A 27996-nucleotide genomic window follows, 5' to 3' on the forward strand; every position below is an offset into this window, starting at 1 on the left:
GAGGTGTGTGTGTACAGTCAGTCAGTGAGAATACAGGCTGAGGTGTGTGTACAGTCAGTCAGTGAGAATACAGGCTGAGTGTGTGTACAGTCAGTCACTGAGGATCCAGGCTGAGGTGTGTGTACAGTCAGTCAGTGAGAATACAGGCTGAGGTGTGTGTACTATCAGTCAGTGAGAATAAAGGCCGAGGTGTGTGTACTATCAGTCAGTGAGAATACAGGCAGAGGTCTGTGTGCAGTCAGTCACTGAGAATACAGGCTGAGGTGTGTGTACAGTCAGTCACTGAGAATACAGGCTGAGGTGTGTGTACAGTCAGTCACTGAGAATACAGGCTGTGGTGTGTGTGCAGTCAGTCACTGAGAATACAGGCTGTGGTGTGTGTGCAGTCAATCACTGAGAATACAGGCTGAGGTGTGTGTACAGTCAGTCACTGAGAATACAGGCTGAGGTGTGTGTACTGTCAGTCAGTGAGGATCCAGGCTGAGGTGTGTGTACAGTCACTGAGAATTCAGGCTGAGGTGTGTGTACAGTCAGTCAGTGAGAATACAGGCTGAGGTGTGTGTGTACAGTCAGTCAGTGAGAATACAGGCTGAGGTGTGTGTACAGTCAGTCAGTGAGAATACAGGCTGAGTGTGTGTACAGTCAGTCACTGAGGATCCAGGCTGAGGTGTGTGTACAGTCAGTCAGTGAGAATACAGGCTGAGGTGTGTGTACTATCAGTCAGTGAGAATACAGGCAGAGGTCTGTGTGCAGTCAGCGAGGATCCAGGCTGAGATGTGTGTACAGTCAGTCAGTGAGAATACAGTCTGAGTGTGTGTGTACAGTCAGTCAGTGAGAATACAGTCTGAGTGTGTCTACAGTCAGTCAGTGAGAATACAGGCTGAGGTGTGTGTACAGTCAGTCAGTGAGAATACAGGCTGGGGGGGGTGTACAGTCAGTGAGGATCCAGGCTGAGATGTGTGTACAGTCACTGAGAATACAGGCTGAGGTGTGTGTACAGTCAGTCAGTGAGAATACAGGCTGAGGTGTGTGTACAGTCAGTGAGAATACAGGCTGAGGTGAGTGTACTGACAGTCTCTGAGAATACAGACTGAGGTGTGTGTACAGTCAGTCACTGAGAATACAGGCTGTGGTGTGTGTACAGTCTGTCACTGAGAATTCTGGCTGGGGTGTGTGTGTACAGTCAGTGAGAATACAGATTGAGGTGTGTGTACAGTCAGTCAGTGATGATCCAGGCTTATGTGTGTGTACAGTCAGTCAGTGTGAATACAGGCTGAGGTGTGTGTACAGTCAGTGATGATCCAGGCTGAGGAGTGTGTACTGTCAGTCACTGAGAATACAGGCTGAGGTTTGTACAGTTAGTCAGTAAGGATCCAGGCTGAGGTGTGTGTACAGTCAGTCAGGGAAAATACAGGCTGAGGTGTCTATACAGTCAGTCAGTGAAAATACAGGCTGAGGTGTGTGTACTGTCTGTCAGGGAGAATACAGGCTGAGATGTGTGTACAGTCAGTCAGTGTGGATCTAGGCTGAGGTGTGTGTACAGTCAGTAAGTGAGGATCCAGACTAGGGCGTGTGTACAGTCAGTCAGTGAGGATCCAGGCTGAGGTTTGTGTACAGTCAGTCACTGAGGATCCAGGCTGAGGGGTGTGCAGTCAGTCAGTGAGTGTCCAGGCTGAGGTGTGTGTGCAGTCAGTCAGTGAGAATACAGGCTGAGGTGTGTGTACTATCAGTCAGTGAGAATACAGGCAGAGGTCTGTGTGCAGTCAGTGAGGATCCAGACTGAGATGTGTGTACAGTCAGTCAGTGAGAATACAGGCTGAGTGTGTGTACAGTCAGGTAGTGAGAATACAGGCTGAATGTGTGTACAGTCAGTCACTGAGAATACAGGCTGAGGTGTGTGTACAGTCAGTCAGTGAGGATCCAGGCTGAGGTGTGTGTACAGTCACTGAGAATACAGGCTGAGGTGTGTGTACAGTCAGTCAGTGAGAATACAGGCTGAGGTGTGTGTACAGTCAGTGAGAATACAGGCTGAGGTGAGTGTACTGACAGTCTCTGAGAATACAGACTGAGGTGTGTGTACAGTCAGGGAGAATACAGGCTGAGGTGTGTGTACAGTCAGTTAGTGAGGATCCAGACTGAGGTGTGTGTACAGTCAGTCACTGAGAATACAGGCTGTGGTGTGTGTGTGCAGTCAGTCACTGAGAATACAGGCTGTGGTGTGTGTGCAGTCAATCACTGAGAATACAGGCTGAGGTGTGTGTACAGTCAGTCACTGAGAATACAGGCTGAGGTGTGTGTACAGTCAGTCACTGAGAATACAGGCTGAGGTGTGTGTACAGTCAGTCACTGAGAATACAGGCTGTGGTGTGTGTGCAGTCAGTCACTGAGAATACAGGCTGTGGTGTGTGTGCAGTCAATCACTGAGAATACAGGCTGAGGTGTGTGTACTGTCAGTCAGTGAGGATCCAGGCTGAGGTGTGTGTACAGTCACTGAGAATTCAGGCTGAGGTGTGTGTACAGTCAGTCAGTGAGAATACAGGCTGAGGTGTGTGTACAGTCAGTCAGTGAGAATACAGGCTGAGTGTGTGTACAGTCAGTCACTGAGGATCCAGGCTGAGGTGTGTGTACAGTCAGTCAGTGAGAATACAGGCTGAGGTGTGTGTACTATCAGTCAGTGAGAATACAGGCAGAGGTCTGTGTGCAGTCAGTGAGGATCCAGGCTGAGATGTGTGTACAGTCAGTCAGTGAGAATACAGTCTGAGTGTGTGTGTACAGTCAGTCAGTGAGAATACAGTCTGAGTGTGTCTACAGTCAGTCAGTGAGAATACAGGCTGAGGTGTGTGTACAGTCAGTCAGTGAGAATACAGGCTGGGGGGGGTGTACAGTCAGTCAGTCAGTGAGGATCCAGGCTGAGATGTGTGTACAGTCACTGAGAATACAGGCTGAGGTGTGTGTACAGTCAGTCAGTGAGAATACAGGCTGAGGTGTGTGTACAGTCAGTGAGAATACAGGCTGAGGTGAGTGTACTGACAGTCTATGAGAATACAGACTGAGGTGTGTGTACAGTCAGTCACTGAGAATACAGGCTGTGGTGTGTGTACAGTCTGTCACTGAGAATACAGGCTGTGGTGTGTGTGCAGTCAATCACTGAGAATACAAGCTGAGGTGTGTGTACAGTCAGTCACTGAGAATACAGGCTGAGGTGTGTGTACAGTCAGTCACTGAGAATACAGGCTGAGGTGTGTGTACAGTCAGTCAGTGAGGATCCAGGCTGAGGTGTGTGTACAGTCAGTCAGTGAATACAGGCTGAGGTGTGTGTATTGTCAGTTAGTGAGGATCCAGACTGTGGTGTGTGTACAGTCAGTCAGTGAGAATACAGGCTGAGGCGTGTGTACTGTCAGTCAGTGAGTGTCCAGGCTGAGGTGTGTGTGCAGTCAGTCAGTGAGAATACAGGCTGAGTGTGTGTACTGTCAGTCAGTGAGAATACAGGCAGAGGTCTGTGTGCAGTCAGTGAGAATACAGGCTGAGGTCTGTGTGCAGTCGGTCAGTGAGGATCCAGGCTGAGATGTGTGTACAGTCAGTCAGTGAGAATACAGGCTGAGTGTGTGTACAGTCAGTTAGTAAGAATATAGGCTGAGTGTGTGTACAGTCAGTCACTGAGAATACAGGCTGAGGTGTGTGTACAGTCAGTCAGTGAGAATACAGGCTGGGGTGTGTGTACAGTCAGTCAGTCAGTGAGGATCCAGGCTGAGGTGTGTGTACAGTCACTGAGAATACAGGCTGAGGTGTGTGTACAGTCAGTCAGTGAGAATACAGGCTGAGGTGTGTGTACAGTCAGTGAGGATACAGGCTGAGGTGTGTGTACAGTCAGTCAGCGAGAATACAGGCAGAAGTCTGTGTGTAGTCAGTGAGGATCCAGACTGAGATGTGTGTACAGTCAGTCAGTGAGAATACAGGCTGAGTGTGTGTACAGTCAGTCAGTGAGAATACAGGCTGAATGTGTGTACAGTCAGTCACTGAGAATACAGGCTGAGGTGTGTGTACAGTCAGTCAGTGAGGATCCAGGCTGAGGTGTGTGTACAGTCACTGAGAATACAGGCTGAGGTGTGTGTACAGTCAGTCAGTGAGAATACAGGCTGAGGTGTGTGTACAGTCAGTGAGAATACAGGCTGAGGTGTGTGTACAGTCAGTCACTGAGAATACAGGCTGAGGCGTGTGTACAGTCAGTCAGTGAGAATACAGGCTGGGGGGGGGTGTACAGTCAGTCAGTGAGGATCCAGGCTGAGGTGTGTGTACAGTCACTGAGAATTCAGGCTGAGGTGTGTGTGTACAGTCAGTCAGTGAGAATACAGGCTGAGGTGTGTGTACAGTCAGTCAGTGAGAATACAGGCTGAGTGTGTGTACAGTCAGTCACTGAGGATCCAGGCTGAGGTGTGTGTACAGTCAGTCAGTGAGAATACAGGCTGAGGTGTGTGTACTATCAGTCAGTGAGAATACAGGCTGAGGTGTGTGTACTATCAGTCAGTGAGAATACAGGCAGAGGTCTGTGTGCAGTCAGTCACTGAGAATACAGGCTGAGGTGTGTGTACAGTCAGTCACTGAGAATACAGGCTGTGGTGTGTGTGCAGTCAGTCACTGAGAATACAGGCTGTGGTGTGTGTGCAGTCAATCACTGAGAATACAGGCTGAGGTGTGTGTACAGTCAGTCACTGAGAATACAGGCTGAGGTGTGTGTACTATCAGTCAGTGAGAATACAGGCAGAGGTCTGTGTGCAGTCAGTGAGGATCCAGGCTGAGATGTGTGTACAGTCAGTCAGTGAGAATACAGTCTGAGTGTGTGTGTACAGTCAGTCAGTGAGAATACAGTCTGAGTGTGTCTACAGTCAGTCAGTGAGAATACAGGCTGGGGGGGGTGTACAGTCAGTCAGTCAGTGAGGATCCAGGCTGAGATGTGTGTACAGTCACTGAGAATACAGGCTGAGGTGTGTGTACAGTCAGTCAGTGAGAATACAGGCTGAGGTGTGTGTACAGTCAGTGAGAATACAGGCTGAGGTGAGTGTACTGACAGTCTATGAGAATACAGACTGAGGTGTGTGTACAGTCAGTCACTGAGAATACAGGCTGTGGTGTGTGTACAGTCTGTCACTGAGAATACAGGCTGTGGTGTGTGTGCAGTCAATCACTGAGAATACAAGCTGAGGTGTGTGTACAGTCAGTCACTGAGAATACAGGCTGAGGTGTGTGTACAGTCAGTCACTGAGAATACAGGCTGAGGTGTGTGTACAGTCAGTCAGTGAGGATCCAGGCTGAGGTGTGTGTACAGTCAGTCAGTGAATACAGGCTGAGGTGTGTGTATTGTCAGTTAGTGAGGATCCAGACTGTGGTGTGTGTACAGTCAGTCAGTGAGAATACAGGCTGAGGCGTGTGTACTGTCAGTCAGTGAGTGTCCAGGCTGAGGTGTGTGTGCAGTCAGTCAGTGAGAATACAGGCTGAGTGTGTGTACTGTCAGTCAGTGAGAATACAGGCAGAGGTCTGTGTGCAGTCAGTGAGAATACAGGCTGAGGTCTGTGTGCAGTCGGTCAGTGAGGATCCAGGCTGAGATGTGTGTACAGTCAGTCAGTGAGAATACAGGCTGAGTGTGTGTACAGTCAGTTAGTAAGAATATAGGCTGAGTGTGTGTACAGTCAGTCACTGAGAATACAGGCTGAGGTGTGTGTACAGTCAGTCAGTGAGAATACAGGCTGGGGTGTGTGTACAGTCAGTCAGTCAGTGAGGATCCAGGCTGAGGTGTGTGTACAGTCACTGAGAATACAGGCTGAGGTGTGTGTACAGTCAGTCAGTGAGAATACAGGCTGAGGTGTGTGTACAGTCAGTGAGGATACAGGCTGAGGTGTGTGTACAGTCAGTCAGCGAGAATACAGGCAGAGGTCTGTGTGCAGTCAGTGAGGATCCAGACTGAGATGTGTGTACAGTCAGTCAGTGAGAATACAGGCTGAGGTGTGTGTACAGTCAGTCACTGAGAATACAGGCTGAGGCGTGTGTACAGTCAGTCAGTGAGAATACAGGCTGGGGGGGGGGGTACAGTCAGTCAGTGAGGATCCAGGCTGAGGTGTGTGTACAGTCACTGAGAATTCAGGCTGAGGTGTGTGTGTGTACAGTCAGTCAGTGAGAATACAGGCTGAGGTGTGTGTACAGTCAGTCAGTGAGAATACAGGCTGAGTGTGTGTACAGTCAGTCACTGAGGATCCAGGCTGAGGTGTGTGTACAGTCAGTCAGTGAGAATACAGGCTGAGGTGTGTGTACTATCAGTCAGTGAGAATACAGGCTGAGGTGTGTGTACTATCAGTCAGTGAGAATACAGGCAGAGGTCTGTGTGCAGTCAGTCACTGAGAATACAGGCTGAGGTGTGTGTACAGTCAGTCACTGAGAATACAGGCTGTGGTGTGTGTGCAGTCAGTCACTGAGAATACAGGCTGTGGTGTGTGTGCAGTCAATCACTGAGAATACAGGCTGAGGTGTGTGTACAGTCAGTCACTGAGAATACAGGCTGAGGTGTGTGTACTGTCAGTCAGTGAGGATCCAGGCTGAGGTGTGTGTACAGTCACTGAGAATTCAGGCTGAGGTGTGTGTACAGTCAGTCAGTGAGAATACAGGCTGAGGTGTGTGTGTACAGTCAGTCAGTGAGAATACAGGCTGAGTGTGTGTACAGTCAGTCACTGAGGATCCAGGCTGAGGTGTGTGTACAGTCAGTCAGTGAGAATACAGGCTGAGGTGTGTGTACTATCAGTCAGTGAGAATACAGGCAGAGGTCTGTGTGCAGTCAGTGAGGATCCAGGCTGAGATGTGTGTACAGTCAGTCAGTGAGAATACAGTCCGAGTGTGTGTGTACAGTCAGTCAGTGAGAATACAGTCTGAGTGTGTCTACAGTCAGTCAGTGAGAATACAGGCTGAGGTGTGTGTACAGTCAGTCAGTGAGAATACAGGCTGGGGGGGGGGGTGTACAGTCAGTCAGTCAGTCAGTGAGGATCCAGGCTGAGATGTGTGTACAGTCACTGAGAATACAGGCTGAGGTGTGTGTACAGTCAGTCAGTGAGAATACAGGCTGAGGTGTGTGTACAGTCAGTGAGAATACAGGCTGAGGTGAGTGTACTGACAGTCTCTGAGAATACAGACTGAGGTGTGTGTACAGTCAGTCACTGAGAATACAGGCTGTGGTGTGTGTACAGTCTGTCACTGAGAATACAGGCTGTGGTGTGTGTGCAGTCAATCACTGAGAATACAAGCTGAGGTGTGTGTACAGTCAGTCACTGAGAATACAGGCTGAGGTGTGTGTACAGTCAGTCACTGAGAATACAGGCTGAGGTGTGTGTACAGTCAGTCAGTGAGGATCCAGGCTGAGGTGTGTGTACAGTCAGTCAGTGAATACAGGCTGAGGTGTGTGTATTGTCAGTTAGTGAGGATCCAGACTGTGGTGTGTGTACAGTCAGTCAGTGAGAATACAGGCTGAGGCGTGTGTACTGTCAGTCAGTGAGTGTCCAGGCTGAGGTGTGTGTGCAGTCAGTCAGTGAGAATACAGGCTGAGTGTGTGTACTGTCAGTCAGTGAGAATACAGGCAGAGGTCTGTGTGCAGTCAGTGAGAATACAGGCTGAGGTCTGTGTGCAGTCGGTCAGTGAGGATCCAGGCTGAGATGTGTGTACAGTCAGTCAGTGAGAATACAGGCTGAGTGTGTGTACAGTCAGTTAGTAAGAATATAGGCTGAGTGTGTGTACAGTCAGTCACTGAGAATACAGGCTGAGGTGTGTGTACAGTCAGTCAGTGAGAATACAGGCTGGGGTGTGTGTACAGTCAGTCAGTCAGTCAGTGAGGATCCAGGCTGAGGTGTGTGTACAGTCACTGAGAATACAGGCTGAGGTGTGTGTACAGTCAGTCAGTGAGAATACAGGCTGAGGTGTGTGTACAGTCAGTGAGGATACAGGCTGAGGTGTGTGTACAGTCAGTCAGCGAGAATACAGGCAGAGGTCTGTGTGCAGTCAGTGAGGATCCAGACTGAGATGTGTGTACAGTCAGTCAGTGAGAATACAGGCTGAGTGTGTGTACAGTCAGTCAGTGAGAATACAGGCTGAATGTGTGTACAGTCAGTCACTGAGAATACAGGCTGAGGTGTGTGTACAGTCAGTCAGTGAGGATCCAGGCTGAGGTGTGTGTACAGTCACTGAGAATACAGGCTGAGGTGTGTGTACAGTCAGTCAGTGAGAATACAGGCTGAGGTGTGTGTACAGTCAGTGAGAATACAGGCTGAGGTGTGTGTACAGTCAGTCACTGAGAATACAGGCTGAGGCGTGTGTACAGTCAGTCAGTGAGAATACAGGCTGGGGGGTGTGTACAGTCAGTCAGTGAGGATCCAGGCTGAGGTGTGTGTACAGTCACTGAGAATTCAGGCTGAGGTGTGTGTGTACAGTCAGTCAGTGAGAATACAGGCTGAGGTGTGTGTACAGTCAGTCAGTGAGAATACAGGCTGAGTGTGTGTACAGTCAGTCACTGAGGATCCAGGCTGAGGTGTGTGTACAGTCAGTCAGTGAGAATACAGGCTGAGGTGTGTGTACTATCAGTCAGTGAGAATACAGGCTGAGGTGTGTGTACTATCAGTCAGTGAGAATACAGGCAGAGGTCTGTGTGCAGTCAGTCACTGAGAATACAGGCTGAGGTGTGTGTACAGTCAGTCACTGAGAATACAGGCTGAAGTGTGTGTACAGTCAGTCACTGAGAATACAGGCTGTGGTGTGTGTGCAGTCAGTCACTGAGAATACAGGCTGTGGTGTGTGTGCAGTCAATCACTGAGAATACAGGCTGAGGTGTGTGTACAGTCAGTCACTGAGAATACAGGCTGAGGTGTGTGTACTGTCAGTCAGTGAGGATCCAGGCTGAGGTGTGTGTACAGTCACTGAGAATTCAGGCTGAGGTGTGTGTACAGTCAGTCAGTGAGAATACAGGCTGAGGTGTGTGTACAGTCAGTCAGTGAGAATACAGGCTGAGTGTGTGTACAGTCAGTCACTGAGGATCCAGGCTGAGGTGTGTGTACAGTCAGTCAGTGAGAATACAGGCTGAGGTGTGTGTACTATCAGTCAGTGAGAATACAGGCAGAGGTCTGTGTGCAGTCAGTGAGGATCCAGGCTGAGATGTGTGTACAGTCAGTCAGTGAGAATACAGTCTGAGTGTGTGTGTACAGTCAGTCAGTGAGAATACAGTCTGAGTGTGTCTACAGTCAGTCAGTGAGAATACAGGCTGAGGTGTGTGTACAGTCAGTCAGTGAGAATACAGGCTGGGGGGGGGGGGTGTACAGTCAGTCAGTCAGTGAGGATCCAGGCTGAGATGTGTGTACAGTCACTGAGAATACAGGCTGAGGTGTGTGTACAGTCAGTCAGTGAGAATACAGGCTGAGGTGTGTGTACAGTCAGTGAGAATACAGGCTGAGGTGAGTGTACTGACAGTCTCTGAGAATACAGACTGAGGTGTGTGTACAGTCAGTCACTGAGAATACAGGCTGTGGTGTGTGTACAGTCTGTCACTGAGAATACAGGCTGTGGTGTGTGTGCAGTCAATCACTGAGAATACAAACTGAGGTGTGTGTACAGTCAGTCACTGAGAATACAGGCTGAGGTGTGTGTACAGTCAGTCACTGAGAATACAGGCTGAGGTGTGTGTACAGTCAGTCAGTGAGGATCCAGGCTGAGGTGTGTGTACAGTCAGTCTGTGAATACAGGCTGAGGTGTGTGTATTGTCAGTTAGTGAGGATCCAGACTGTGGTGTGTGTACAGTCAGTCAGTGAGAATACAGGCTGAGGCGTGTGTACTGTCAGTCAGTGAGTGTCCAGGCTGAGGTGTGTGTGCAGTCAGTCAGTGAGAATACAGGCTGAGTGTGTGTACTGTCAGTCAGTGAGAATACAGGCAGAGGTCTGTGTGCAGTCAGTGAGAATACAGGCTGAGGTCTGTGTGCAGTCGGTCAGTGAGGATCCAGGCTGAGATGTGTGTACAGTCAGTCAGTGAGAATACAGGCTGAGTGTGTGTACAGTCAGTTAGTAAGAATATAGGCTGAGTGTGTGTACAGTCAGTCACTGAGAATACAGGCTGAGGTGTGTGTACAGTCAGTCAGTGAGAATACAGGCTGGGGTGTGTGTACAGTCAGTCAGTCAGTGAGGATCCAGGCTGAGGTGTGTGTACAGTCACTGAGAATACAGGCTGAGGTGTGTGTACAGTCAGTCAGTGAGAATACAGGCTGAGGTGTGTGTACAGTCAGTGAGGATACAGGCTGAGGTGTGTGTACAGTCAGTCAGCGAGAATACAGGCAGAGGTCTGTGTGCAGTCAGTGAGGATCCAGACTGAGATGTGTGTACAGTCAGTCAGTGAGAATACAGGCTGAGTGTGTGTACAGTCAGTCAGTGAGAATACAGGCTGAATGTGTGTACAGTCAGTCACTGAGAATACAGGCTGAGGTGTGTGTACAGTCAGTCAGTGAGGATCCAGGCTGAGGTGTGTGTACAGTCACTGAGAATACAGGCTGAGGTGTGTGTACAGTCAGTCAGTGAGAATACAGGCTGAGGTGTGTGTACAGTCAGTGAGAATACAGGCTGAGGTGTGTGTACAGTCAGTCACTGAGAATACAGGCTGAGGCGTGTGTACAGTCAGTCAGTGAGAATACAGGCTGGGGGGTGTGTACAGTCAGTCAGTGAGGATCCAGGCTGAGGTGTGTGTACAGTCACTGAGAATTCAGGCTGAGGTGTGTGTACAGTCAGTGAGAATACAGGCTGAGGCGTGTGTACAGTCAGTCAGTGAGAATACAGGCTGAGGTGTGTGTACAGTCAGTCAGTGAGAATACAGGCTGAGTGTGTGTACAGTCAGTCACTGAGGATCCAGGCTGAGGTGTGTGTACAGTCAGTCAGTGAGAATACAGGCTGAGTTGTGTGTACTATCAGTCAGTGAGAATACAGGCTGAGGTGTGTGTACTATCAGTCAGTGAGAATACAGGCAGAGGTCTGTGTGCAGTCAGTGAGGATCCAGGCTGAGATGTGTGTACAGTCAGTGAGAATACAGGCTGAGGTCTGTGTGCAGTCAGTCAGTGAGGATCCAGGCTGAGATGTGTGTACAGTCAGTCAGTGAGAATACAGGCTGAGTGTGTGTGTACAGTCAGTCAGTGAGAATACAGGCTGAGTGTGTGTACAGTCAGTCACTGAGAATACAGGCTGAGGTGTGTGTACAGTCAGTCAGTGAGAATACAGGCTGGGGGGGGTGTACAGTCAGTCAGTGAGGATCCAGGCTGAGGTGTGTGTACAGTCACTGAGAATACAGGCTGAGGTGTGTGTACAGTCAGTCAGTGAAAATACAGGCTGAGGTGTGTGTACAGTCAGTGAGAATACAGGCTGAGGTGAGTGTACTGACAGTCTCTGAGAATACAGACTGAGGTGTGTGTACAGTCAGTCACTGAGAATACAGGCTGTGGTGTGTGTACAGTCTGTCACTGAGAATACAGGCTGTGGTGTGTGTGCAGTCAATCACTGAGAATACAGGCTGTGGTGTGTGTGCAGTCAGTCACTGAGAATACAGGCTGTGGTGTGTGTACTGACAGTCTCTGAGACTACAGACTGAGGTGTGTGTACAGTCAGTCACTGAGAATACAGGCTGTGGTGTGTGTGCAGTCAGTCACTGAGAATACAGGCTGTGGTGTGTGTGCAGTCAATCACTGAGAATACAGGCTGAGGTGTGTGTACAGTCAGTCACTGAGAATTCAGGCTGAGGTGTGTGTACAGTCACTGAGAATACAGGCTGAGGTGTGTGTACAGTCAGTCAGTGAGAATACAGGCTGAGGTGTGTGTACAGTCAGTCAGTGAGGATCCAGGCTGAGGTATGTGTACAGTCACTGAGAATACAGGCTGAGGTGTGTGTACAGTCAGTCAGTGAGAATACAGGCTGAGGTGTGTGTACAGTCAGTGAGAATACAGGCTGAGGTGTGTGTACAGTCAGTCAGTGAGAATACAGGCTGAGGTGTGTGTACAGTCAGTGAGAATACAGGCTGAGGTGTGTGTACAGTCAGTCAGTGAGAATACAGGCTGAGGTGTGTGTACAGTCAGTCACTGAGAATACAGGCTGAGGCGTGTGTACTGTCAGTCAGTGAGGATCCAGGCTGAGGTGTGTGTACAGTCAGTGGGAATACAGGCTGAGGTGTGTGTACAGTCAGTCACTGAGAATACAGGCTGAGGCGTGTGTACTGTCAGTCAGTGAGGATCCAGGCTGAGGTGTGTGTACAGTCACTGAGAATACAGGCTGAGGTGTGTGTACAGTCAGTCAGTGAGAATACAGGCTGAGGTGTGTGTACAGTCAGTCAGTGAGAATACAGGCTGAGGTGTGTGTACAGTCAGTCACTGAGAATACAGGCTGAGGTGTGTGTACAGTCAGTCACTGAGAATACAGGCTGAGGTGTGTGTACAGTCAGTCAGTGAGACTACAGGCTGGGGTGTGTGTACAGTCAGTCAGTCAGTCAGTGAGGATCCAGGCTGAGGTGTGTGTACAGTCACTGAGAAATTAGTGATGAGCGGGTGCGGAGTGAGAATACAGGCTGAGGTGTGTGTACAGTCAGTCAGTGAGGATCCAGGCTGAGGTGTGTGTACAGTCACTGAGAAATTAGTGATGAGCGGGTGCGGAGTGAGAATACAGGCTGAGGCGTATGTACTGTCAGTCAGTGAGGATCCAGGCTGAGGTGTGTGTACAGTCACTGAGAATACAGGCTGAGGTGTGTGTACAGTCAGTCAGTGAGAATACAGGCTGAGGTGTGTGTACAGTCACTGAGAATACAGGCTGAGGTGTGTGTACAGTCAGTCAGTGAGAATACAGGCTGAGGTGTGTGTACAGTCAGTCACTGAGAATACAGGCTGAGGTGTGTGTACAGTCAGTCACTGAGAATACAGGCTGAGGTGTGTGTACAGTCAGTCAGTGAGAATACAGGCTGAGTGTGTGTACAGTCAGTCACTGAGAATACAGGCTGAGGTGTGTGTACAGTCAGTCAGTGAGACTACAGGCTGGGGTGTGTGTACAGTCAGTCAGTCAGTGAGGATCCAGGCTGAGGTGTGTGTACAGTCACTGAGAAATTAGTGATGAGCGGGTGCGGAGTGAGAATACAGGCTTGAGGTGTGTGTACAGTCAGTCAGTCAGTGAGGATCCAGGCTGAGGTGTGTGTACAGTCACTGAGCAGGCTGAGGTGTGTGTACAGTCACTGAGCAGGCTGAGGTGTGTGTACAGTCAGTCACTGAGAATACAGGCTGAGGTGTGTGTACAGTCAGTCAGTGAGACTACAGGCTGGGGTGTGTGTACAGTCAGTCAGTCAGTGAGGATCCAGGCTGAGGTGTGTGTACAGTCACTGAGAAATTAGTGATGAGCGGGTGCGGAGTGAGAATACAGGCTTGAGGTGTGTGTACAGTCAGTCAGTCAGTGAGGATCCAGGCTGAGGTGTGTGTACAGTCACTGAGCAGGCTGAGGTGTGTGTAGTCACTGAGCAGGCTGAGGTGTGTGTACAGTCAGTCACTGAGAATACAGGCTGAGGTGTGTGTACAGTCTGTCAGTGAGACTACAGGCTGGGGTGTGTGTACAGTCAGTCAGTCAGTGAGGATCCAGGCTGAGGTGTGTGTACAGTCACTGAGAAATTAGTGATGAGCGGGTTCGGAGTGAGAATACAGGCTGAGGTGTGTGTGTACAGTCAGTCAGTGAGGATCCAGGCTGAGGTGTGTACAGTCAGTCACTCACTGAGAATACAGGCTGAGGTGTGTGTACAGTCAGTCAGTCAGTGAGAATACAGGCTGAGGTGTGTGTACAGTCAGTCAGTGAGAATACAGGCTGAGGTGTGTGTACAGTCAGTCAGTCAGTGAGAATACAGGCTGAGGTGTGTGTGTACAGTCAGTCAGTGAGGATCCAGGCTGAGGTGTGTACAGTCAGTCACTCACTGAGAATACAGGCTGAGGTGTGTGTACAGTCAGTCAGTCAGTGAGAATACAGGCTGAGGTGTGTGTACAGTCAGTCAGTGAGAATACAGGCTGAGGTGTGTGTACAGTCAGTCAGTCAGTGAGAATACAGGCTGAGGTGTGTGTACAGTCAGTCAGTGAGGATCCAGGCTGAGGTGTGTGTACAGTCACTGAGCAGGCTGAGGTGTGTGTACACTCAGTCAGTGAGAATACACTGACATCACATGTCTTTCAGGGAGAGTCACATGAGACAGCCCTGGTCAGAGGAGCGTGACAGCAGTGAGGACTCTGCCTACTGGAGCACAGCGGCACACGTCATCCCTGAGTCCCGGCTGAAGGTCTGGGACGCCCTGGAATCTGCTCTGGAGAAGTACTTGTGAGTGCCACTAGCTGCGCACCAGCCTCCAGCTTCATGGTGGATCCTCCTGGGACTTGTTGTCCTGCGGTCTCAGTGATATCACCGGGCAGGCTGATGCATGCGCTTTGTCCCTCCTGTCCTATACCTTTTCCCAGGCTGGTATGTCACATGTCCTCCAGCCGGCCGGTAACCAGATCTGTGTGTGTTTCAGTGACGTCCTGACCAGTCGCTCCCAGCTGATCACCGAGACGTCAGCCCTGAGACAGCAGAACACGGAGCTGAGAATGTTGTTACATCAGTACCTCACCTCCAGGGTAAGCCCGCTGCCTGACTTATCCTGCTGACACCCTGACAGTAAGTGCTCATAGGATGGTCATAGAGGTGTCACATTCTGCGGGACACCGGTTACTCGCCCACACGTGATATCCCCGGTACGTGTGCAGAATGCCGACAGACACTTTCACAATTGTAGGGTTAGTTTTCATGTCGACTTTCCGGCCATTCACGATGTTGACCTCCTGTCTGTGTCGTCATTCTGGATGTTGCATTTTGTACCACCTGACACAGAACATTAATTACCGACCGCACCGCAAATATTCCTAAATGTTTTTTATTTTCATTGTTCAAGAGGCCTTAAAGAGGAAATATCCTGATGTCCATCCCAGCAGAAAGGGGGCAGAGTAGGGCCGCCAGAGACAGCCACCGCTGCAGACCCAGACATCCCTCCGCCCGACCTACCGAAACTCCCCGGTCTCACTTTCCTTTTCCCGGTAGCTGTAGAAGCCTTGGAATCTTGGTTCTGCACATACTGGGCCACTAGGCTCCTGCAGCCACTGCTAGAGGTGGTACTGAGGTAATGGCGGAGAGCCCAGGATAGTGACCGGGTGTAACGGCCATACCTAGGACATCCTAACCAGTGCAGCCATTATGTGATGTGCACCCACAGATAAATGCCTCTCTCCCCAATAACAGGATCCCATGTCCCACTACAACTGGGGCTGGTAATAATGTCTCTCAGAGCCGGCACTCTGGCTCATCACCTCATTGCAGAGGTTTGGATACATCTTCAGAACCCCCACTAGTCTACTAGTCATGGGGGAGGGATACCTTGGCCTTTATGCTGCAAATGATTGCTGACTGGGAAGTCAAAGAAGCCCTGTATTGTGCCTACATGGGGGTCTCTCTCCCACTCTCTCTCTTCCTCACTCCCTTCCTCCCTCCATCTCTCTCTCCCCCCTCTCTATCCCTCCCTCCCTCTCTTTCCACCTCTCACCCTCCTTCTTTCTCCCTCCCTCCCACTCTCTCTCCACCTCCCTCCCTCTCTACGCCTCATTCTCTCTCCCTCCCTATTTCTCTGACGTCCTAAGTGGATGCTGGGCACTCCGTCAGGACCATGGGGATCAGCGGCTCCGCAGGAGACAGGGCACAAAACTAAAGCTTTAGGATCAGGTGGTGTGTACTGGCTCCTCCCCCTATGACCCTCCTCCAAGCCTCAGTTAGGTTTTTGTGCCCGTCCGAGCAGGGTGCAATCTAGGTGGCTCTCTTAAGGAGCTGCTTAGAAAAAGTTTTTAGGTTTCTTATTTTCAGTGAGTCCTGCTGGCAACAGGCTCACTGCATCGAGGGACTTAGGGGAGAGAAGTTCAACTCACCTGCGTGCAGGATGGATTGGCTTCTTAGGCTACTGGACACCATTAGCTCCAGAGGGAGTCGGAACACAGGTCTCACCCTGGGGTTCGTCCCGGAGCCGCGCCGCCGACCCCCCTTGCAGATGCTGAAGATTGAAGGTCCAGAAACCGGCGGCAGAAGACTCTTCAGTCTTCATGAAGGTAGCGCACAGCACTGCAGCTGTGCGCCATTGTTGTCACACACTTCACACCAACGGTCACGGAGGGTGCAGGGCGTTGCTGGGGGCGCCCTGGGCAGCAATGTATAATACCTTATTCTGGCTAAAAATACATCACATATAGCCCCTGGAGGCTATATGGATGTATTTAACCCCTGCCAGGTCTCAGAAAAACGGGAGAAGAAGCCCGCCGAAAAGGGGGCGGGGCCTATTCTCCTCAGCACACAGCGCCATTTTCCCTCACAGAAATGCTGGTGGGAAGGCTCCCAGGCTCTCCCCTGCACTGCACTACAGAAACAGGGTTAAAACAGAGAGGGGGGGCACTTATTTGGCGATATGTATATATATATTAAAATGCTATAAGGGAAAAACACTTATATAAAGGTTGTCCCTGTATAATATAGCGTTTTTGGTGTGTGCTGGCAAACTCTCCCTCTGTCTCCCCAAAGGGCTAGTGGGGTCCTGTCCTCTATCAGAGCATTCCCTGTGTGTGTGCTGTGTGTCGGTACTTGTGTGTCGACATGTATGAGGACGATGTTGGTGAGGAGGCGGAGCAATTGCCGGTAATGGTGATGTCACTCTCTAGGGAGTCGACACCGGAATGGATGGCTTATTTAAGGAATTACGTGATAATGTCAACACGCTGCAAGGTCGGTTGACGACACGAGACGGCCGGCAAACCAATTAGTACCTGTCCAGGCGTCTAAAACACCGTCAGGGGCGTTAAAACGTCCTTTTTACCTCAGTCGGTCGACACAGACACGGACACTGACTCCAGTGTCGACGGTGAAGAAACAAACGTATTTTCCTTTAGGGCCACACGTTACTTGTTAAGGGCAATGAAGGAGATGTTACATATTTCTGATACTACAAGTACCACAAAAAAGGGTATTATGTGGAGTGTGAAAAAACTACATGTGGTTTTTCCTGAATCAGATAAATTAAATGAAGTGTGTGATGATGCGTGGGTTTCCCCCGATAGAAAATTATTGGCGGTATACCCTTTCCCGCCAGAAGTTATGGCGCGTTGGGAAACACACCTTAGGGTGGATAAGGCGCTCACACGCTTATAAAAACAAGTGGCGTTACCGTCTCCAGATACGGACGCCCTCAAGGAGCCAACTGATAGGAGGTTGGAAAATATCCTAAAAAGTATATACACACATACTGGTGTTATACTGCGACCAGCGATCGCCTCAGCCTGGATGGGCAGCGCTGGGGTGGCTTGGTCGGATTCCCTGACTGGAAATATTGATACCCTTGACAGGGACAGTATTTTATTGACTATAGAGCATTTAAAAGATGCATTTCTATATATGCGAAACTCTGGCATCAAGAGTAAGTGCGATGTCCATATCTGCCAGACGATGTTTATGGACACGACAGTGGTCAGGTGATGCAGATTCCAAACGGCACATGGAAGTATTGCCGTATAAAGGGGAGGAGTTATTTGGGGTCGGTCCATCGGACCTGGTGGCCACGGCAACAGCTAGAAAATCCACCTTTTTTTTACCCCAAGTCACATCTCAGCAGAAAAAGACATAGTCTTTTCAGCCTCAGTCCTTTCGTCCCCATAATATCTGCCCAGGGATAGAGGTAAGGGAAGAAGACTGCAGCAGGCAGCCCATTCCCAGGAACAGAAGCCTTCCACCGCTTCTGCCAAGTCCTCAGCATGACGCTGGGGCCGTACAAACAGGTGCGGTGGGGGGTCGTCTCAAGAGTTTCAGCACGCAGTGGGCTCACTCGCAAGTGGACCCCTGGATCCTACAAGTAGTATCCCAGGGGTACAGATTGGAAATTCGAGACGTCTCCCCCTCGCAAGTTCCTGAAGTTTGCTTTACCAACGTCTACCTCCGACAGGGAGGCAGTATTGGAAACAATTCACAAGCTGTATTCCCAGCAGGTGATAATCAAAGTACCCCTCCTACAACAAGTAAAGGGGTATTATTCCACACTATATTGTGGTACTGAAGCCAGACGGCTCGGTGAGACCTATTCTAAATGGAGTCACTCAGAGCAGTGATAGCGAACCAGGAAGAAGGGGACTGTATGGTGTCCCTGGACATCAAGGATGCTTACCTCTATGTCCAAATTTGCCCTTCTCACAAAGGGTACCTCAGGTTCGTGGTACAAAACTGTCACTATCAGTTTCAGACGCTGCCGTTTGGATTGTCCACGGCACCCCGGGTCTTTACCAAGGTAATGGCCGAAATGATGATTCTTCTTCAAAGAAAAGGCGTCTTAATTATCCCTTACTTGGACGATCTCCTGATAAGGGCAAGGTCCAGAGAACAGTTGGAGGTCTGAGTAGCACTATCTCAAGTAGTTCTACGACAGCACGGGTGGATTCTAAATATTCCAAAATCGCAGCTGTCTCCGACGACACGTCTGCTGTCCCTAGGGATGATTCTGGACACAGTCCAGAAAAAGGTGTTTCTCCCGGAGGAGAAAGCCAGGGAGTTATCCGAGCTAGTCAGGAACCTCCAAAAACCAGGAAAAGTGTCAGTGCATCATTGCACAAGGGTCCTGGGAAAAATGGTGGCTTCTTACGAAGCGATTCCATTCGGCAGATTTCACGCAAGAACTTTTCAGTGGGATCTGCTGGACAAATGGTCCGGATCGCATCTTCAGATGCATCAGCGGATAACCCTGTCTCCAAGGACAAGGGTGTCTCTTCTGTGGTGGCTGCAGAGTGCTCATCTACTAAAGGGCCACAGTTATGCATTCAGGACTGGGTCCTGGTGACCACGGATTCCAGCTTGGAAGGCTGGGGAGCAGTCACACAGGGAAAAAATTTCCAGGGAGTGTGATCAAGTCTGGGGACTTCTCTCCGCATAAATATACTGGAGCTAAGAGCAATTTACAATGCTCTAAGCTTAGCAAGACCTCTGCTTCAAGGTCAGCCGGTATTGATCCAGTGGGACAACATCACGGCAGTCGCCCACGTAAACAGACAGGGCGGCACAAGAAGCAGGAGGACAATGGCAGAAACTGCAAGGATTCTTCGCTGGGCGGAAAATCATGTGATAGCACTGTCAGCAGTTTTTCATTCCGGGAGTGGACAACTGGGAAGCAGACTTCCTCAGCACGACCTCCACCCGGGAGAGTGGGGACTTCATCGAGAAGTTTTTTCCACATGATTGTGCACCGTTGGGAAAGACCAAAGGTGGACATGATGGCGTCCCGCCTGAACAAAAAACTGGACAGGTATTGCGCCAGGTCAAGAGACCCTCAGGCAATAGCTGTGGACGTTCTGGTAACACCAGGGGTGTACCAGTCGGTGTATGTGTTCCCTCCTCTGCTTCTCATACCAAAGGTACTGAGAATTATAAGATGTAGAGGAGTAAGAACTATACTCGTGGCTCCGGATGGGCCAAGAAGGACTTGGTACCCGGAACTTCAAGAGATGCTCACAGAGGACTCAGGGCCTCTGCCGATAAGAAGGGACTTGTTTCAGCAAGTACCATGTCTGTTCCAAGACTTACCGCGGCTGCGTTTGACGGCATGGCGGTTGAACGCCGGATCCTAAGGGAAAAATGCATTCCGGAAGAGGTCATTCCTACCCTGGTCAAAGCCAGGAAGGAGGTGACCGCACAACATTATCACCACATGTGGCGAAAATATGTTGCGTGGTGTGAGGCCAGGAAGGCCCCACGAAGAAATTTCAACTCGGTCGATTCCTGCATTTCCTGCAAACAGGAGTGTCTATGGGCCTCAAATTGGGGTCCATTAAGGTTCAAATTTCGGCCCTGTCGATTTTCTTCCAGAAAGAATTGGCTTCAGTTCCTGAAGTCCAGAAATTTGACAAGGGAGTACTGCATATACAACCCCCTTTTGTGCCTCCAGTGGCACTGTGGGATCTCAACGTAGTCCTGGGATTCCTCAAATCACGTTGGTTTAAACCGCTCAAATCTGTGGATTTGAAATATCTCACATGGAAAGTGACCATGATGTTGGCCCTGGCCTCGGCCAGGCGAGTGTCAGAATTGGCGGCTTTGTCTCACAAAAGCCCATATCTGATTGTCCATTCGGACAGGGCAGAGCTGCGGACTCGTCCCCAGTTTCTCCCTAAGTTGGTGTCAGCATTTCATCTGAACCAGCTTATTGTGGTACCTGCGGCTACTAGAGACTTGGAGGACTCCAAGTTGCTAGATGTTGTCAGGGCCCTGAAAATATAGATTTCCAGGACGGCTGGAGTCAGGAAAACTGACTTGCTGTTATCCTGTATGCACCCAAAAAACTGGGTGCTCTTGCTTCTAAGCAGACGATTGCTAGTTGAATGTGTAGTACAATTCAGCTTGCACATTCTGTGGCAGGACTGCCACAGCCAAAATATATATAAATGCCCATTCCACAAGGAAGGTGGGCTCATCTTGGGCGACTGCCCGAGGGGTCTCGGCTTTACAACTTTGCCGAGCTGCTACTTGGTCAGGGGCACACCCTGGCTGAGGAGGACCTGGAGTTCTCTCACTCGGTGCTGCAGAGTCATCCGCACTCTCCCGCCCGTTTGGGAGCTTTGGTATAATCCCCATGGTCCTGACGGAGTCCCCAGCATCCACTTAGGACGTCAGAGAAAATAAGATTTTACTTACCGATAAATCTATTTCTCGTAGTCCGTAGTGGATGCTGGGCGCCCATCCCAAGTGCGGATTGTCTGCAATACTTGTACATAGTTGTTGTTACAAAAAAATCGGGTTGTTATTGTTGTGAGCCGTCTGTTCAGAGGCTCCTACGTTTGTCATACTGTTAACTGGGTTCAGATCACAAGTTATACGGTGTGATTGGTGTGGCTGGTATGAGTCTTACCCGGGATTCAATATCCTTCCTTATTGTGTACGCTCGTCCGGGCACAGTATCCTAACTGAGGCTTGGAGGAGGGTCATAGGGGGAGGAGCCAGTACACACCACCTGATCCTAAAGCTTTAGTTTTGTGCCCTGTCTCCTGCGGAGCCGCTGATCCCCATGGTCCTGACGGAGTCCCCAGCATCCACTACGGACTACGAGAAATAGATTTATCGGTAAGTAAAATCTTATTTTCTCCCTCCCCTCATTCTCTCTCCCTTCCTCCATCTCTCTCCCCCCTCTCTGTTCCTCCCTCCCTTCCTCCATCTCTCTCCCCCCTCTCTCTCTTCCTCCATCTCTCTCTCCCCCCTCTCTCTATCCCTTCCTCCCTCTCTTTCCACCTCCCTCCCTCCCGCTCTCTCCACCTCCCTCTCTCTCTACCCCTCTCCCTCCCCTCATTCTCTCTCCCTCCCCTCATTCTCTCTGCCTTCCTCCATCTCTTTCCCTTCCTCCATCTTTCTCTCTCCCCTCTCTCTCTCTCCCTTCCTCCATCTCTCTCAACTCCCTGTCTCTATCCCTCCCTCTCGCCCTCTCTCTTCACCTCTCTCCCTCCCTTTATCCCTCTCTCTCCCCCATCCCTTCCTCCCACTTTCTCTCTACCCCTCTCCCTCACCTTGTTCTCTCCCTCCCTTCTTTCTCTCTCTCTCCCTCCCTTCCTCCATCTCTCTCACCCTTCCTCCATCTCTCTCAACCCCCTCTCTCTATCCCTCCCTCTCAACCTCCCTCCCTCCTCTCTCTCTCCCTCCCACGCTTTCTCCACCTCCCTCCCTCTCTACCCCTCTCCCTCCCTCCCACTCTCTCTCCACCTCCCTTCCTGTCTACCCCTCTCCCTCCCTCCCACTCTCTCTCCACCTCCCTCCCTCTCTACCCCTCTCCCTCCCTCCCACTCTCTCTCCAACTCCCTTCCTGTCTACCCCTCTCCCTCCCTCCCACTCTCTCTCCACCTCCCTTCCTGTCTACCCCTCTCCACCTCCCTCCCTCTCTACCCCTCTCCCTCCCTCCCACGCTTTCTCCACCTCCCTCCCTCTCTACCCCTCTCCCTCCCTCCCTCCCTCCCACACTCTCTCCACCTCCCTTCCTGTCTACCCCTCACCCTCCCTCCCACTCTCTCTCCCTCTCTTCCTCCCACTCTCTCTCCACCTCCCTCCCTACCCCTCTCCCTCCCTCCCACTCTCTCTCGCCACCTCCCTTCCTGTCTACCCCTCTCCCTCCCTCCCACTCTCTCTCCACCTCCCTCCCTTCCACTCTCCCTCCCTCCCACTCTCTCTCCACCTCCCTTCCTGTCTACCCCTCTCCCTCCCTCCCACTCTCTCTCCACCTCCCTCTCTACCCCTCTCCCTCCCTCCCACTCTCTCTCCACCTCCCTTCCTGTCTACCCCTCTCCCTCCCACTCTCTCTCCACCTCCCTCCCTACCCCTCTTCCTCCCTCCCACTCTTCCTCCCTCCCACTCTCTCTCCACCTCCCTTCCTGTCTACCCCTCTCCCTCCCACTCTCTCTCCACCTCCCTCTCTACCCCTCTCCCTCCCTCCCACTCTCTCTCCACCTCCCTTCCTGTCTACCCCTCTCCCTCCCACTCTGTCTCCACCTCCCTCCCTCTCTACCCACCTCCCTCCCTCCCACTCTCTCTCCACCTCCCTTCCTGTCTACCCCTCTCCCTCCCTCCCACTCTCTCCACCTCCCTCCCTCTCCACCCCTCTCCCTCCCTCCCACTCTCTCTCCACCTCCCTTCCTGTCTACCCCTCTCCCTCCTTCCCACTCTCCACCTCCCTCCCTCGCTAACCCTCTCCCTCCCTCCCACTCTCTCCACCTCCCTTCCTGTCTACCCCTTTCCCTCCCTCCCACTCTCTCTCCACCTCCCTCCCTCTCTACCCCTCTCCCTCCCTCCCACTCTCTCTCCACCTCCCTTCCTGTCTACCCCTCTCCCTCCCTCCCACTCTCTCTCCACCTCCCTCCCTCTCTACCCCTCTCCCTCCCTCCCACTCTCTCTCCACCTCCCTTCCTGTCTACCCCTCTCCCTCCCTCCCACTCTCTCTCCCTCTCTTCCTCCCACTCTCTCTCCACCTCCCTCCCTACCCCTCTCCCTCCCTCCCACTCTCTCTCCACCTCCCTCCCACTCTACCCCTCTCCCTCTCTCCCACTCTCTCTCCACCTCCCTCTCTACCCCTCTCCCTCCCACTCTCTCCACCTCCCTCCCTCTCTACCCCTCTCCCTCCCTCCCACTCTCTCTCCACCTCCCTTCCTGTCTACCCCTCTCCCTCCCTCCCACTCTCTCTCCACCTCCCTCCCTCTCTACCCCTCTCCCTCCCTCCCACTCTCTCTCCACCTCCCTCCCTCTCTACCCCTCTCCCTCCCTCCCACTCTCCACCTCCCTTCCTGTCTACCCCTCTCCCTCCCTCCCACTCTCTCTCCACCTCCGTCCCTCCCTTCCCCTCTCCCTCCCACTCTCTCCACCTCCCACCCTCTCTACCCCTCTCCCTCCCTCCCACTCTACCCCTCTCCCTCCCTCCCACTCTCTCTCCACCTCCCTCCCACTCTACCCCTCTCCCTCCCTCCCACTCTCTCTCCACCTCCCTCCCTCTCTACCCCTCTCCCTCCCTTCATTCTCTCGCGCACTTGTGTGACATCACTGATTATAGATGACATACAGCAGTTACTATGCGGCCTAGGATTGTGTGTTGCGGCGGATCTTTGTGACAATCTCACCTTTGTCATGTTTTTCAGATAAACACAGAGCTGGAGATTCCGCCCACACAGATCCTGCAGGTGAACTTCGTCCAGACCTGATGTTACGACGCTGAGGAGGAAGTAGTTCATTCCTAGCGGTCACAGTCTTGTCTCTTGGGCATTGCATAGAGCGTCCCCCTATTTCTTTACTCACCATTTCCTATCAGACACATCCAATAAAAGTGCTGAATAACTGTGACGTGTGTATATAGTGTCTGGTGTGCATGTATTAGAGGCCCGCTGGTCCCTGTGCAATAGTCCTGGCCGTGTCCCGTGTGGCAATGTAAGGACTGGAGGGTATACATGGAGGCACAATGGCATTTACCACACCGCCCTTATGTAATTACCTGCGAGGTGCAGGCTCTGCGGGAATTGCGGCGAGTATCGCCATATTTTTAAAGCGGCAATCATTTACCAGGCAAATACAACCTGGTTTTGTCTAAGTGATTGCCAGAATTCCAGCACAGTCTGCAGGCTATCACATATACCAGGGGGGTGTCAGAGAGACCATTGGTCATCGTCCAGTGATGCCTGAATGTGCAACAAACAGACTCCTCCCACTTATTCAGTTTGGTGTTTAGGGATGTGTTTATGCCCCGATTATATTGACATGTAGTTTGCATCCTTTATGTGTGTTGGTATGTGTGTGTGTGTGTGTGTGTGTGTGTGTGTGTGTGTGTGTGTGTGTTGCTTTCCTGTGGGTATTCCGGTTTCTTCCAATCGTGCTTTCAGGTAGTGAGTGTAATTGGTTTCTGAGTACATAGGTCTTGGTGTTTTGGCGGATCTGGTGGGAAAATAAGATTGTGAGTTCCCCTGCGTTGTGTGCAGTGTGGTGGAGAATGTTATGTTGTGTGCAGTGTGTATGTTATGAGTGCAGTGTGCATGTTATGTTGTGTGCAGTGTGTATGTTATGTGTGTAGTGTGTATGTTATGTTGTGTGCAGTATGTATGTTATGTTGTGTGTAGTGTGTATGTTATGTTGTGTGCTGTGTGTGTTATGTGTGCAGTGTGTGTTTTGTGTGCAGTGTGTATTATGTGTGCAGTGTGTATGTTATGTTGTGTGTAGTATGTATGTATGTTATGTTGTGTGCAGTGTGTATGTTATGTGTGCAGTGTGTATGTTATGTTGTGTGTAGTGTGTATGTTATGTTGTGTGCTGTGTGTGTTATATGTGCAGTGTGTGTTTTGTGTGCAATGTGTGTATTACGTGTGCAGTGTGTATGTTATGTTGTGTCCAGTGTTGACCCTGCTGTACTCAGGCTCTTATCTCTCGCACATGGAGGCAGTGTATCAGCAGTGTTTCCATAGACAGGACATTTCTTTGTCCTACCTAAGGTGATGGGGTCCCAGATGTCTTCCTATATACCGCACATTGGGGGTTATTCAGAGTTGTTAGCAAAATAAAAAATGCACACTAATAGGCAAAACCACGTGCACTGCATGGGGGGGTAGATATAACATGTGCAGAGAGAGTTAGATTTGGGTGGGTTACATTGTTTCTGTGCAGGGTAAATACTGGCTGCTTTATTCTTTTACTGCAATTTAGATTTCAGTTTGGACCTAGCCCACCCAAATCTAACTCTCTCTGCACATGTTACATCTACCGCCCCCTGCAGTGCACATGGTTTTGCCTATTAGTGTGCCTTTTTTTTTTTGCTAACAATAAGGCCCAATGTATCTGTACCATAGTAACCTGTGCGTCATGTGAATATGGCAGTGCTGCCACCGGGTATGTGCGGAGGAGGATCCCAGGGGCCGGAGCTCTGGCGGGGTCCTCAGAATGAAGGTCCAGTAGTAGTAGGAAAGCAGCAGGGCTGATGCTATGGAATGGTGTGAGGAAGGTTCCTACAGTATACAGAGCAGTCTGATACCATTCAGGGGTCTGCTGCATGGAGCAGGTGTTGAAGCATAGTCCAAGGGTCTGAGACACAGCACCGTACTCACTGTCTGCATGATGACTATGAGGACATTCTCAGACATTCTCTGGTGGACGTGATAAATGTCAGACTAATATACTGAGCCTGCTCCAAACTGCGTCAGTCCAGCCTCTAACCCTACATATATTGGATGGGCTCTAGTCATTTGTGTTTTGTATGTTTGTGCTGTCTGTGAATGAATAGACAATGACATTTGTTACGCGTACGCTCTTAGGGGCTCATTTATCAACGATAAAACTCGTGAATGATAAAACTTGTGGCGTATGATAAAGGTGCTCCAGCCAATCCGCTCCAATCTCTCATGTGTTCACGTCCCAACTGCCATGTGTTCACGTCCCAACTGCCATGTGTTCACGTCCCAACTGCCATGTGTTCACGTCCCAACTGCCATGTGTTCACGTCCCAACTGCCATGTGTTCACTTCCCAACTGCCATGTGTTCACTTCCCAACTGCCATGTGTTCTGCTGTTCACTTCCCAACTGCCATGTGTTCACGTCCCAACTGCCATGTGTTCTGCTCCCAACTGCCATGTGTTCACATCCCAACTGCCATGTGTTCACGTCCCAACTGCCATGTGTTCACGTCCCAACTGCCATGTGTTCACGTCCCAACTGCCATGTGTTCACGTCCCAACTGCCATGTGTTCACGTCCCAACTGCCATGTGTTCACGTCCCAACTGCCATGTGTTCACGTCCCAACTGCCATGTGTTCACTTCCCAACTGCCATGTGTTATGCTGTTCACTTCCCAACTGCCATGTGTTCACTTCCCAACTGCCATGTGTTCACTTCCCAACTGCCATGTGTTCTGCTGTTCACTTCCCAACTGCCATGTGTTCACTTCCCAACTGCCATGTGTTCTGCTCCCAACTGCCATGTGTTCTGCTCCCAACTGCCATGTGTTCTGCTCCCAACTGCATGTGTTCAGTTCCCAACTGCCATGTGTTCTGCTCCCAACTGCCTTGTGTTCAGCTTCCAATTGCATGTGTTCAGCTCCCAACTGCCATGTGTTCAGTTCCCAACTGTCATGTGCTCAGCTCCCAAGTGCCATGTGTTCAGCTCCCAACTGTCATATGTTCAGCTCCCACCTGCCATGTGTTCAGCTCCCAACTGCCATGTGTTCAGCTCCCAACTGTCATGTGTTCAGCTCCCAACTGCCATGTGTCCAGCTCCCAACTGCCATGTGTTCAGCTCCCAACTGCCATGTGTTCAGCTCCCAACTGCCATGTGTTCAGCTCCCAACTGCCATGTGTTCACCTCCCAACTGTCATGTGTTCAGCTCTCAACTGTCATGTGTCACTTCCCAACTGCCATGTGTTCTGCTCCCAAATGCCATGTGTTCTGCTCCCAACTGCCTTGTGTTCAGTTCCCAACTGCCATGTGTTCAGTTCCCAACTGCCATGTGTTCAGTTCCCAACTGCCATGTGTTCTGCTCCCAACTGCCATGTGTTCAGCTCCCAACTGTCATGTGTTCAGTTCCCAACTGCCACGTGTTCAGTTCCCAACTGCCACGTGTTCAGCTCCCAACTGCCACGTGTTCAGCTCCCAACTGCCCTGTGTTCAGCTCCCAATTGCCCTGTGTTCAGCTCCCAACTGCCATGTGTTTGAAGAATGACAGTTGGGAGCCGATTGGCTGAAGCACCATTTATCATACTCAACCAGTTTTATCAATCACAGCGAGTTTTATCACTCGTTTATAAATGAACCCCTTTGTTTCCTATAGTGACGCGTTTCACATTACTGTGCGCCTATGAGCAAGCTCATCTCTTTACCGCCTGCCATATTTTTGGTCTTTTCCACTACAGACCATGCCCCCCCTATGCTGGCATATCCCCCCCCCCCCCCCAATGCTGGCATATCCCCCTTCCCCGTCCCCTTTCCCCCAGCTAATTTCCCTAAAAATGACTCCATTAGACCCGCTCCATTTGCACTTTGTGAGGACTTTTAGAATGTAACAAGATTGTCAGGATAACTAAGGGAGATACAGGAATTCTGGAATGAGAGTACAAACAATAGCACCTCTCCCACATGGAAAGCGCTGCCGGCAGACTTACTAGCACCATAATAGCACCACAGTCCTATATTCATATTAATATTTACACATTCACTGGGATATAACAGATGTAAGAAGAGTTCCTTTATACCTGGCACAGCTCTGGGTATGGGGTACGGGCTGGATGTACGTAGCTGGATCCGTCCCTTGTGTAACATTATCCTTGTTGGATGTTACATAGAGTATTACACAATCACTGAATTATACACACAAATAATGTCACCAGCCACGTGTC

The 27996-nt window shown here is 50.7% G+C and overlaps 1 protein-coding gene across 2 annotated transcripts in view; it reads left to right on the forward strand.

The window, feature by feature from the left end:
- DRC1 (dynein regulatory complex subunit 1) overlaps positions 1-23965 on the forward strand; it is a 311083-nt gene extending 287118 nt beyond the window's left edge. For both annotated transcript variants that reach the window (XM_063914977.1, XM_063914976.1), the window contains exons 16-18: positions 14239-14379; positions 14573-14675; positions 23769-23965. In XM_063914977.1, coding sequence (XP_063771047.1) covers positions 14239-14379; positions 14573-14675; positions 23769-23831 — 307 coding nt within the window. In that variant the 3' untranslated portion in view covers positions 23832-23965. The remainder of the gene's footprint in view (positions 1-14238; positions 14380-14572; positions 14676-23768) is intronic.
- Positions 23966-27996: the final 4031 nt, after the last annotated feature.

This window comes from Pseudophryne corroboree, chromosome 4 (genome assembly GCF_028390025.1).
Source record: "Pseudophryne corroboree isolate aPseCor3 chromosome 4, aPseCor3.hap2, whole genome shotgun sequence".
In the NCBI taxonomy this organism is placed as follows: Eukaryota; Metazoa; Chordata; class Amphibia; order Anura; family Myobatrachidae; genus Pseudophryne; species Pseudophryne corroboree.